This window comes from Gouania willdenowi, chromosome 5 (genome assembly GCF_900634775.1).
Source record: "Gouania willdenowi chromosome 5, fGouWil2.1, whole genome shotgun sequence".
NCBI lineage: Eukaryota > Metazoa > Chordata > Actinopteri > Blenniiformes > Gobiesocidae > Gouania > Gouania willdenowi.
In genome coordinates, this window is record NC_041048.1 from 42,047,039 (window position 1) to 42,061,528 (window position 14,490).

General features: G+C 36.3%; 1 protein-coding gene across 2 annotated transcripts in view; it reads left to right on the plus strand.

The window, feature by feature from the left end:
* The first annotated feature begins 410 nt into the window (after window positions 1-410).
* LOC114463668 (lysine-specific demethylase phf2) overlaps window positions 411-14,490 on the plus strand; it is a 40,703-nt gene continuing 26,623 nt past the window's right edge. The window contains exon 1 of one of the 2 annotated variants that reach the window (XM_028447366.1): window positions 411-763. In XM_028447366.1, coding sequence (XP_028303167.1) covers window positions 666-763 — 98 coding nt within the window. In that variant the 5' untranslated portion in view covers window positions 411-665. The remainder of the gene's footprint in view (window positions 764-14,490) is intronic. The other variant, XM_028447365.1, reaches the window with a different exon arrangement.

Genomic DNA, 14,490 nt, shown 5'->3' on the forward strand with positions numbered 1-14,490 from the left:
TTACTACTATTATTATTATTATTATTATCTATCCTACTTTTTTCGACTACTGTAATGTGTGTGTTTCTGACCCCTATTTTTAAGAGTCTTTACTTAATTATACACTTATTTATTGTTTATTCTTTGTCTTTGTTAATGTTTATATTCTTTCTTTGTGATGTGTTCTGTGGCTGAAACAAAAGCAATTTCCCCCTGGGATCAATAAAGGAATTCTGATTCTGATACCACAGCACACCTTTAGTTTTTAGTTTGTTTCATGAATCATGCACCATGTCCATTACTCTGCTTTGTTTTCCCTCTTCTGTGTGTGTGACGTAATGTGTGATTATGTAATAGTTGTGTAGTAGATGTGACGGAGACACACGGGAGAGCTTCTCTGTGACGTTTGCATGTGCTCACTCTAACGTGCACGCGCAGTCAGCAGGGGGCACGAGGCGCGTGCTCTAACCCTCCTAATAATAACGTTGCACACCCCCCCCCCATGCCCCCCCTCCTGCCCGGGCCGCTGATGGAGCCGTGCGCGTAGCTTGATGCGTCCGGCGGGACGGCCCCTGGCTCCTTCTTTCCTCCCTCGTATCGGATGATAAGCGGCGGGCAGGACGTGGATCCTCCTGCAGCCCCCCCCACCCCCGGTCCCCGGTGCTTGTGCTGCGGCTGTGGTGAACATGGCGACCGTACCAGTGTACTGCATCTGTAGGTTACCCTACGACGTGACCCAGTTCATGATCGAGTGCGATGCTTGTAAGGACTGGTTCCACGGCAGGTAAGGCCGAACCATTGTGTGTATATCTGTGTCTGTGTGTGTCTATGTGTGTGTGTGTGTTGTTGTTGTTGTTGTTGTTAATGCGGGGTTCGCAGCGGAGGCGAAACGAACAAAAATGGCGAGGAGTCTGTGCTCCGTGTTTGACAGCTTTGTGGCTCCGGCTCCGTGTCTTCATCCGACCACAGGCCGCTCTGAGGGGGAGGAGGAGTTACTGGAGCTGGGGACATTTTATACCGAAAAATAAGAGACTAACACGGCGCTTTTATTGATAGTGGAGCCGTGTGGTTTGTGGAGGTACGGGGGCGGTGTTCGCTGGTAGAAAGACCGAGGAACGAGCCCCTGAAGCCCGCCGCCGCGGAGCCGTCCTTCCGCTGTCAGAGCCGGGATAGAGCGGGAGCGTTACCGCCTTCTGAGCTCCGATGTACCGCAGAATCACTCACCCACACACGGATAGAACACAGCCATGACTGTTAGCGGATGGTTCTCACAGTGTGGCTGAAAATCATAACATGAGTCCGGCTATGGTGGACGATAGCCCGGGTTGGAGGACACACAGCCCGGGTTTAGGTTCCTCCAGCCCGGGCTGGTTGTTCTATGAACCGAGCCGCTTCCAGCTGCTCGTTAGGGTGTGTTTGTGTTTATGTGGACCGTGTCTGGGTCTCATCACTTAGTTATCCCCGCCGTAGATAAGCTTTAAATCCCTGTGGTCCCTGGTCTGTGGTCCTGGTCCGCTGTTTACCCGCCTGAACATTAACCCTTTCTTACTGGTGGAGTCAGAACAGACTGTGGTGGTCAGTCCATGTGTCAGTGTCAGTCCAACAGAGTACTAGTCTTAATACTCGAGTAAAAGTGTAGATACTTGAATAAAAAACGACTCTGGTAATAGTAAAAGTATTGAAGTTGCTCCCTTGCTTGAGTAAAAGTAAAAAAGTACATGCTACTAAATATACTTTAGTAAAAAAGCAAAAATACATGTCCTTTCAATAATAAGACAGGGTTTTTAAACCAGAAAATGAAACGTCTCATTTTTTTTTATAGAACTTGTAGAACACTGGTAGATGGAAATAAGTTAAATCTGTCTTTTTTTAATTTTAATTTTATTATTTCTCATGGTTTTCTTTGTTTGTTCTGTTCTGATCGGTTTTGTTTTGTTATATATACATGTGTATATAATTTAAAAACCAAAAAATACAGTGTACTTTTGATGACAGTTGTCTGTGAAAATGATATGTTGTTAATTAATGCAATACAGTTGATTAAAAAAAAAATGCCAATGCTCAGCATCTTTGAGTTGAAAATATTAACCATAAAACTAAGGGACCTGTCTAACAGTAAAAAAAAAAAAAAAAACCTCCAACTACCAACATTTTTTGATTTAGCCTAAAGTGAATCATGTTCTTCAGGTTTGTGGAATGGAGACTTGACCTTTTTGGGCTGAAAATGAGTCGTGTTGTGATGAAAAGCAGAAGAAACCATTGTTGGTTTGAGTCTTTTACGTCACCTTGGAAGGTCTTAAAAGTAATGAGCTCATTTTTAAAATGTAAGGAGTAGAAAGTACAGATATTTGTTTCATAAAGTAATAAGTCAGCAAAAAAATAAATACTCAAGTAAAGTACTACAGATACCTGAAAAAAGAGGAGAAGAAGACTCCCGATATAACATTTATAGTTCTACTAAAGACAAAAAGAATTGTAATCATGATAATAAAATAAAGTCAAGACAAAATAAAGGAACGTCAAGACAGCAAAACTTTGAAACAGATCAGAAAAGAGGAAAAATAAAAATTTCACATCAAAATAAAAAATCAAGCAAAATATAACAACAAAAACGAATAGAACAAAACTATTGTTTGGTTATTGATTTATTTGGGGTTCATTGAGGAGAATCACTGTAAACATCAGTACTATATTACTACTGTATCAGTACTGTATTACTACTGTATCAGTACTGTATTACTACTGTATCAGTAATACATTACTACTGTATCAGTAATAATTACTACTGTATCAGTACTACATTACTACTGTATCAGTAATACATTACTACTGTATCAGTAATATATTACTACTGTATCAGTACTGTATTACTACTGTATCAGTACTATATTACTACTGTATCAGTACTGTATTACTACTGTATCAGTACTGTATTACTACTGTATCAGTAATGTATTACTACTGTATCAGTACTATATTACTACTGTATCAGTAATACATTACTACTGTATCAGTACTATATTACTACTGTATCAGTACTATATTACTACTGTATCAGAAATACATTACTACTGTATCAGTACTATAGTACTACTGTATCAGTACTATATTACTACTGTATCAGTAATACATTACTACTGTATCAGTACTACATTACTACTGTATCAGTAATACATTACTACTGAATCAGTAATACATTACTACTGTATCAGTAATACATTACTACTGTATCAGTACTATATTACTACTGTATCAGTAATACATTACTACTGTATCAGTAATGTATTACTACTGTATCAGTACTACATTACTACTGTATCAGTATGACATTACTACTGTATCAGTACTATATTACTACTGTATCAGTAATACATTACTACTGTATCAGTACTGTATTACTACTGTATCAGTACTATATTACTACTGTATCAGTAATGTATTACTACTGTATCAGTACTATATTACTACTGTATCAGTAATACATTACTACTGTATCAGTAATACATTACTACTGTATCAGTACTATATTACTACTGTATCAGTACTATATTACTACTGTATCAGTAATACATTACTACTGTATCAGTACTATATTACTACTGTATCAGTACTATATTACTACTGTATCAGTAATGTATTACTACTGTATCAGTACTATATTACTACTGTATCAGTAATACATTACTACTGTATCAGTAATACATTACTACTGTATCAGTAATGTATTACTACTGTATCAGTACTACATTACTACTGTATCAGTACGACATTACTACTGTATCAGTACTACATTACTACTGTATCAGTACTATATTACTACTGTATCAGTAATGTATTACTACTGTATCAGTACTATATTACTACTGCATCAGTAATGTATTACTACTGTATCAGTACTACATTACTACTGTATCAGTACTACATTACTACTGTATCATCAGTACTGTATCAGTAATGTATTACTACTGTATCAGTACTACATTACTACTGTATCAGTACTACATTACTACTGTATCAGTACTATATTACTACTGTATCAGTAATACATTACTACTGTATCAGTACTACATTACTACTGTATCAGTACTACATTACTACTGTATCAGTACTACATTACTACTGTGTCATTATCAGACGTGTAAAAAGTACTGATATATCTACTCAAGTAGAAGTACTGTTATTTGATTGAAATTCTACTCAAGTAGAAGTAAGTCATACATAAAATACTCAAGTACAAGTAAAAAGTAGCTTAATTAAGTAAAAATTACGAGTTACTTTCACCCCATACTTTTCATGTTTATTATTATTGGTAATTAATCTTGGTACGGGTCCCTTGCATACAATAAACATCTCATGCAGAAACTTAAAAACAAAGAGACAATCTACCACAATTGGATCTTCATTTATTTTCCACAAAGGCATCTGTATAAAATAACATTTAATAACATGTACAATTATTTTATAAATAAAATAACCAACAATTTTAATTCAAAAAAATAATACATTCTCAGGCTATAAGTATAGTTACATTTATGAATTCTAAAACTGATGTTTTAGAGTTTTGTGTCTGTTTTTGGTGCCGTTCATTATCTTTAATCTGATTGGTCGGCTATGATGTGATGCGTTACTTTTAATCTGATTGATCAACTATGATGTGATGTGTTACGTTTAATCTGATTGATCAGCTATGATGTGATGTGTTACGTTTAATCTGATTGATCAGCTATGATGTGATGTGTTACGTTTAATCTGATTGATCAGCTATGATGTGATGCGTTACTTTTAATCTGATTGATCGGCTATGAACGTTTAATCTGATTGATCAGCTATGATGTGATGGGTTACGTTTAATCTGATTGGTCGGCTATGATGTGATACATTACGTTATCTGATTGATCGGCTATGATGTGATGCGTTATGTTTAATCTGATTGATCAGCTATGATGTGATGCGTTACCTTTAATCTGATTGATCGGCTATGAACGTTTAATCTGATTGATCAGCCATGATGTGATGGGTTACGTTTAATCTGATTGGTTGGCTATGATGTGATGCGTTATGTTTAATCTGATTGTCAGCTATGATGTGATACATTTGATTGTTGTCTGGTCATTTCATTTTTTGTAGTTTCACAATGTTTGTTGATTATTTTAAAACAAAACAATCATTTACTCAGTAAAAGTACAAATACCCATTAAAGCAACTCAATTACAGTAAACTTGTAATCCATTACTTTCACCTCTGGTCACTACTGACTGTTCCTAACTGGAACCTGTTTGTTCTACATATCATTATTGTGTTCAGTGTGTGTGTGTGTTCAGTGTGTGTGTGTGTGTGTGTGTGTTTCCGAGGTTTAATGTTTGCATTGTTTGAAACAGAATGAGTTTTTAAACATATCTGAGCAGGAAAAGGAAAAGTCAGAGTGAAAGGCAACAAGTCACTAATATGAGAAGCTTTTATTTGAACATGTTAATAAAGTTAGTCGCAGACATTAAACTGTTAACGTTGAAACTATCATTTTAGTGAGGAGAATTTTGGAGCTCATTTGGAGGTGAAAGAGTTGAGTTTTTTGGAAAGTTTTGATATGCATAAAAATAATGTGTCAAACTTCAACACTTCAGTTGTTAATAAGTGCAGTCACCTAATGTTTGTTATAACGTGTAGAGATGCACCCAAATGAAAATTCTTGGCAAAAAAACCAAAACACAGAAAGAAACATTTATGCCAATTATTAGTCCTATACTATGTGTACTTTATTAGTCCTATAATATGTGTACTAACTTCACTAAAATTAGAAACATTGTTATCTCTCTATAAAGCAAGGAATCTCTGTCTGTCCGTGTGTGTGTGTGTGTGTGTGTGTTCCTCAAATATCTCTGTGGATCAGGATCAGACTGACCTGAGAGTTTCAACATGGCTGCTGCTTGGTTCAAGGGTGTGTAACATCGGATTTGTTTGGACGAACTACCCCCATGCCCCACCTCCTGAGTCGACAGACTCATTGATGATGCCATTAGTCCTACCTCTACAGTGATGATGTCATCAGTCCTACCTCTACAGTGATGATGTCATCAATCCTACCTCCACAGTGATGTCATCAGTCCTACCTCTGCAGTGATGATGTCATCAGTCCTACCTCTGCAGTGATGATGTCATCAGTCCTACCTCTGGAGTGATGATGTCATCAGTCCTACCTCTGCAGTGATGACATCCCACCTTCAAACCTGGTGGAGCCAGCCGCTGGATGATCTCAGGGTGTGGGTGGAGCTTTGGAGAGGGATGAGTTCTTGTAGGTATGATGGACCATGGTCACTGATACATTTATGGGTGAGAAGGACAGTTTTGTATTGAATACAGAAGGGGACTGGGAGCCAGTGAAAGGAGTATAGAATGGGACTGATGAGGATTCTTGTGGCACTGTTCTGAATGTACTGTAATCTTTGAATGTTTTTGTAGGTGATCTCAGTAAAAAGTAAATTACTGTAATCCAGAGAGGGTGAGGAGTGAACAGATCTTGGAGTTGTTTCGGAGGTGGTAGAATGAGGTCTTAGAGAGGTTTTTTATGTGGTCGTCGAAGGTGATTTGTTGATCAAACCTGACGCCAAGGTTGATTATGGAGGAGGAGAGAGCAATGACCTGGCCATTGGAGTTGGTGATCTGGTGAGGGGTGCCAACAAGTAGTGCCTCAGTTTTATGACTGTTGAGCTGGAGGAAGTTGTTGCTCATTCATGACTTTATCTCCTCAAGACAAGCAGCAACACATGAAAAGGCTGTGGAGGAGTTGGGGGCAGTTCTGATGTATCATATGATGTAGCATAACAATGAAATGACAAGTTGTGTCTGTCGATGACTCGACTGAGTGGAAGCATGTATGTCATAAAAGGGATAGGGCCCAGGATCTGATCCCTGAGGAACACCGCACGTAACAGGGAGGGAACTTGACTTGCAGGCTCCCAGCGAAACACATTCGGTCCTGTCAGAGAGGTAAGATCTAAACCACTCCAGGGCGCGCGGAGGCGGTCAAGGAAGAACGTGTAGTCTACGGTGTCGAAGGCTGCTGACAGGTCGAGGAGAATCAGAAGTGATGATGATCCTACGTCAGCTGCCATCAGAAAGTTATTTGTACCCTAAGCAAAGCAGTTTCCATGCTATGGGCTGAGCGATAACCCCAAAGCCTGACTGGAACTTTTCAAATAAGTTATGGCTCTTCAGATGATGTTGGAGCTGTTAGGCAACAACTTTCTCCAGGACCTTGGACAAAAAAGCAAGGTTAGAGATTGGCCTATAATTCACAAGGTCATTCGGATCAAACTAGGCTTTTTGAGTGTTGGACGGATGATGGCAGCCTTCAGCACAGACGGACTTGAGCAGTTTGAAGGACAGATGAACAAATTGAGTGATGGTTGGACTGACCGTCGGGATTAGGGCCTTCAACAACTGCACTAGTTGTTTAAAGTAATATTCATTAATTTCACTACAGTAATTAAAAAAGGATACATTATGCTTCACATAATTAATCAATCAAATGTGTAAATATTTATTTAGCTCTGACATTCCAACAATGGGCAATATAAAATAAATAAATAAAATGTTTAACTTGTCCCCACTCATACACTAAATAATAATGTACAGTCATTAATTAAATCTATTCTCTCATTAAATCACATTAAGTTGTTGATGAAAATCAGCTTCTCTGCTTTATTACAGTGACTGTGTGAGCTCTGCTATCCATTACTACTGTCTGTGCGTCTCTATTCTCTCCATTCATTGCAGCGTGGATCATTTCTTGTGTGTGTTGCTCTAATTCCATCCAAGTAATGATCTTTATAAGTTGGACCAAGTACCTTCATGACGTAGTTCAGAGGATATCTGTGAGAAACGTGCGCTAAAAATTTCAAAGCTAAAGTCATGCTTCTGATGTGGTGTAGGGTTCCGTGTGTCCACACAATGAGCTGCGTATACCTGTGGCGTTGACGTGACACAGAAACAGAAATCTCACCTGAGACTGAACTTTTCACTGTGTGAAGAAGACACTTTAATTAGTTTAATACACTTTTGGGCCATTTTTTCAGCCAAATATTTCCGGTGGCCGAATTTTCGGTGAATGACTATTAAAGACTAAACCACAAAAATGTCAAAATATTAACATTTATAAACATTAGAAGTATCAAAAAAAAAAAAAAATCAACACTAAGGAAAATAAGGAAATTATTATTATATCACACATTTAGGTAGACACAATTTTCCATCTTAAAAATGATGATGCTACTTATTGCATTTCTGGCTCTGATTGTGTACCAACATCACTAAAAATAAGGCTATACAATTACATAAATTAATATTAATGCTTCAAAGAATAAATCTATTAAAAAACATGAAAATATTTATGTAGCTCTGACAATATAAAATTAAATGTTTAACTTAACCCCAGTCATGTGTAAATTAGATAATAATAATAATAATAATAATAATAATAATAATAATAATAATAATAATAATAATAGAAAGGCATATTACTAACAGGGCTGTTTAATATGTTGTTTGATGTGATGGTTTTGCGGGTGTGTCAGATTTCCTCTTACACCTGAACGCATCACTCTCTGCATCTATTTTCTTTTTGCAGCGTCTCTTACAAACAGTTCTCCCACAGTTCTACAGTTGAGGAGCGTGTTCAGTGCATTATTAATATTAATAACCAGTGTTGGTTCACTGACTTGTGTGTGTGTGTGTGTGTGTGTGTGTGTGACATGACTACATTATCTCCCTCTTTAGTACTTCTTAAATTAATCCTGGACATCCTCTGTGGTCTGTTACTGTTCTTAGTTCAATCTTTGAATAGTTTTTCTAATAAAAATGATCGAATAAACACATGTAGTTAATCATTTCTACATGTTAATCAATTGTTACAAATGTCTGTGAGGCTCATGTATTGATGATATCAGCTGATTGATAATTAATAACAGTCTTTAGCAGAAGAAACATACATTAATTATATGCAGAAAAACCCCTAGAAAGGAATCAAAGTGTTGAATAACTTTCACTTGGACCAAAGTTTTAATGAATTGAGGTAAAACAAAAGGTGGTTATATATATACTGTATACAGTAGACATAATATTATACTGGTACATGTTCCTGAACTGTGAGAAATACAGAGCTGGAAATTAGAAGGGAAAAATATCGATTCACAATAAATCACGTTTTTGTTTTTGAAGATATTAAATCTTGGTATTTTTGTTGATTTGATTTTTTATGTATTTCAAACATGTAAACAGAATATCATAAGAAACTAAGAAATCAAAAGATTCTCAACACAATTTAGTTTATAATTCTGAAAAGGAGTGGGAAGAAGTACTGACTTCAGAATTTATTTATTTTTTTAATTTCATCCCAGCTCTTGAAAAATAATTTATTTTATGTAATATATTAAGAAGTGAAACAAAGTTTTGATTTGCACAATGTGTAGAAGTTCAACACATCACTTGGTAACACCTGCAGTCACTAAATGTGTAAATGTTAAAGACTAAACCTCAAAAATGTCAAAACATTAAGGTTTTTAAATGTTCACATTAAAAGAAAATCAACTCTTTAGTGGATCAATAATAATAAAAAAAATATTACAATAATGAATAGAAAACTATAAACAGACCATTAAGATTATGAATATACCATTTTACATCTGGGTACTTTGATTTTATGTGATCATGGAAAACAGATTCAAAAAAATGAATTTTTATTAATTTTTGAATATTTTTTTTTTAACAAAAAAAATCAAGTAGAAATGAAGAATCTGATGCTGAATAAAGCTGCACATGCATGTTATCAGAAAACATCACACATTTACACACTATTTGTGTCTTGTTAAGCAGGTTCTCAGACAGAAATGTCTGAGAATTCTTTTCTTTTCCCCGTATATTTTCACCTCCCCTCTTATTTTCTCTGTTTTTTCTTTAAAAAAATAGTAATTAAAAAATAAACTTGATAAAATCTGACCAGAAAGACAATTCTGGGTCAAATTTGCTGATACAAAAATGCCACACAGTCACATTTATTCAATTCAAATCAACTTTATTTATATAGCGCAAATTACAACAAAGTCATCTCAAAGCAAGAAGTAGTAAGAAAGAAAGAACCCAAGAAGATCCACACGAACAAGCAATTAGTGACAGTGGGAAGAAAAAACTGTTTTTTATAGGAATAAATCTTCATTAGAACCAGGTTCAGAGTTGGAGAACATCCGCTTCGACTGGTTGGGGTTAGTGAACAAAAGGACAAACAGAACAGAATAGAAGGATAGACCATCAGAATGTTCTAAACTAGTTGAGCTGTGAACCATTGATCAGGAACCACCAGCTCCAGCATCAAAACACCTGAAACAGAAAAGAGAACCCTCAGAGGGAGAGGAGAAGACACAGACTGCAGAAAAAACATGATACACTATGATACACTCGTTCCTAGTGGTTAGGTTAACACTAAACGTCTTGCAGCATCCTCCATGCTCTGAAATGTTACTACTACAGACGAGGTTTCGTCTTGTACTGGTCACATGTAATGATCTATGTGGTCGACATCAGTGTAAATGGTGTGAAGCAGTGTGAGCAGTATGATGGTTATACAATGAGGGACAGAAGTGGGGGGTTGTCTACAACCTGAAAGAGCAATACAGCTGAATATCATCTGCATAGAAATGATTAGACATTTTTAAAACCACGGATCAACCAACCAAGAGGCATCAGGTACAATAAAAACAAAACGGGCCCCAGAACAGAGCCCTGGGCTACTCCACATGACTGGTCAGACACATTAGACATTACATTGTTAAGAGCAACATTAAAAGTTCTTTCATTTATATAAGAGGTAAACCAATGGAGAACAGCTCCAGAAAACCCATCTCAGATGTAAGTGGATCAACCAGTATACTGTGATCTACTGTATCAAGGGCAGCTGTCAGATCAAGTAAAACCAAAACTATGTAACGACCAGAGTCAGTGACATCATCACGTCAGAAGAGCAGTTTCAGTGGAGTGGATTGATCTAAAACCAGATTGATATTTATCATAAAAATCATGTACCATGAATGAGGTCAGCTGCTTAGCAACCACTTTTTTCATGATTTTTGAAAGGAATGGAAGTTTAGATATGGGCCGGTAGTTTATAGGCTTCCCAGGATCCAGATTAGGCTTTTTAAGAATGGGATTTATTACAGCATGTTACAAAAATTTGGGAACCGAGCCAGATAGAAGTGAGAGATTAATCAGTTTTACCACCCAAGGACCGATAACGTCAAAAACATTTAAGAGCAGTGAAGTAGAAACAATGTGTACAGGGCTCGATGTGGGTTTCATTTTTCCCACTAAATCCTGAACATCCTGCAGGCTGACAGGAGTGAAGGAGGACCATGAGCTCACAGGGGCTACTGTAGTGCACAAGCTGATTAAAGGAGGAGGGATACTGGCCCTGATGTTTTGAACTTTGTTTACAAAAAATTTCAAAGAAATATTGCAGTCATCCTGTGTGTGCACCAACACATGTGGCGGTGGGGATGCAATAAGGTTTTCAATAGTTTCAAACAAGACTTTCCTTATTTCGTGAAACAAGATCTGAGAAATAGGCAGAGTGGGCGTGTTTTATTTTTTCATTTAGCTTCATCATCATATCTTTAAGATGGAGTCTATGTACTTCTAATTTTGTGGCTTTCCACAAACGCTCCACCTTCTGGCAGCTTTTCCTGAAGTTAAAAATAGCTTCATTTATCCACGGACATGGTTTTTTATGAGGGCCTAGAGTGTTTTTAGCTGTGCTACTGTGTCCAAAACAGTCAGACAATGATTATTGAAGTTTGACATAAACGAGTCAACATCAACACAACTAGAAAAGGTAGTTGGATCAAACGAAGCAGAAAACCCACTGATTGCAGCTTCATTTAGAATGCGTCTCTGTTTTTTTCACAGTGGAAGTATAGTGCCAGTGTAAATGACAGATTGAATAAAATACAGCAGTGGTCACTTATTTGTAAATTGTCAATACTTAGTCAATTTTTAAACCAAAAGAAAAGACCAAATCCAAAGTATGACCTTTTGTGTGCATTGGACCTGAGAGCTGCTATAAAGCTGTGTATCATCTGCATAACAATGGAAATGTATATAATGTTCTCTGATAATGTTACCGAGTGGAAGCATATATAATGTAAAGAGTATTGGTCCTAAAACTTGACCTTGTGGAACTCCATGATTAACTCTGGCTGAGGACAGATTATTACCATGAACAAAGTGGGTTCTGTCTGATAGGTAGGATTTAAACCAACCCAGCGCTGTTTCTTTAAAAACACTTTCCAGTCTCTGCAGCAGTAGATGATGATCCACTGTATCGAAGGCTGCACTGAGATCTAAGATCACCAGAACTGAGACCAACCCTCTGTCTGAGGCTAAGAGGAGATCATTGGTTACTTTTACTAAGGCAGTCTCTGTGCTGTGATTGGCTCTAAAGCCAGACTGAAAGCTCTGTATAAATTGTTCCTATGTAGGTGATCACATAGTTGACCTGTGATGACTTTTTCAATAATTTTGTAAACAAAAGGGAGATTAGATATTGGTCTATAACTGGACAATCACTTGGAACCTGTTACTAGAGATGTGTTAATCCAGTTCATCATATTAGTGCTGATTAGTGGAAGAACATCTTTAAATAGTTGAGTTGGGATTGGATCTAAAAGACAGGTTGTTGGTTTAGAAGCACTAACTATTGAGGTCAGTTCAGTGAAACTATGTAAATAAAAGCAGCATGTTGGGGATATTTTCAGGTTGTTTAATAAATTATTGATCACTCCTGCAGGGAGGACATTAGCTTTGTTTCTAATTGTTATAATTTTATCAGTAAAGAAGTTGATGAAGTCGTCACTGCAGGTTGACAGGAATAGAGGGTTCAACAGAGCTGTGGCTTTTAGTGGGCGTGGCTACAGTGTTGAATAGAAACTGAGGATTGTTCTTGTTTTCCTTTATTAACGTTGAATAATAGGAGGTTCTAGCTTTATGAAGAGCTTTTTTATAAGTTAAACTTTCTCTCCAGACAGTATGAACTTCTACCATGTTTGAGGAGAGACACTTCCTTTATCATTTTTGTGACGCCTGAGACGCAATTCAGACCAGGGGGCGACCTTTTTATGAAATAAATATTTATTAACAAACAAGCTGATCAATATGTGAGTACATTCAGTAGTGTGGCTTGTTTAGATGAATTGATTATCTAACTGGGCTTTACATGTTGTTCTAAGAAGTAGAGAAACTAGTGACTCCTAAAGCAGAACTTTATTCAAAATAAGCTATAAATTAGAAATACATCGTTATAGGTAATTGTGTAATTTTCTGTAACACCTATAATCTATAATAGAAATCACGATATATTGCCCAGGCTTACTCTATAAATACTTTATTTTGGGGCACCATCATCATGGTGTAATTATATATATATTTTTATATGGTTTTTAAGTTTAAGTGTGATTTTGGACATGACTTTGTAAAATTAAAGCCTTTCACAGTGTCTGCTTCACTTGTTTTGTTTTTCACTGAATTCTAATGTTTATCGTACTTAAAATAAAATGTTTACATTTATAACAAGAAAACAATCAGGACTGTGTTATAAATCAGATGTGTGTCACTAATGAACGCTCTAATCTAATCAGGTTAAACTAGTCATGGATGCTCACATCGTCTCTGCTTTAAACTGTTCTACTGTATATTTTAATTTCTATTGGTAACTAATCTGTACGTTGTCGTCTCATATACCACACATCCTTGTTTCAATGATCATCACACATTTATAACCAAAACATCTTGTTTTTCTGCAACTTCACCAAGCTCACCATATTTTAACCTATTTTCATCACTTTTTCTTTTCAGATTTTTGCTCCTTTTAATGTATTTTTGCTACATTTCTCTCATTTCTGATACTTCTACATCACATTTTAATGTTTTTTCTACACATTTTTTCCACTTTCCAGACATGTTCATCACTTATAAACCATTTCTACCACTTTTACACCTAATGTCACATATGTTGACCCAGTATTGTCACTTTTAACCTCTTTTCACCATATTTCATGATTATTTTTGCCAATTTAACCGCATTCACCATTTGTCATGCACATTGTTTGCCAGTTTAAACTAATTGTTCTAATATTGACACTTTGAACCCTTTTTCTGTCAGTTTTTGTCCACGCTAAATAAAACCAATTTCTGTACTTTTTAAAAATAATCTCATTTCACCACCTTTTCCACTATTTTTGGTCACTTTGAACCCATTATATTTCTGATTAAAACAATGATTTCCATCTCTAAGATGACTATATACTATGGCCCAAATAATACTAAACTGGAACCTTTATTTTGGGGGTCACGGGCTGAAAAATGTTGAGAACCACTGTTTTAGATGACTGTAGCCCCGCCCAGAGGAACAAACTCATTAGCATTTATTTAACAGAAACACACTGCAACAATGAAACACACTTTATAAATACT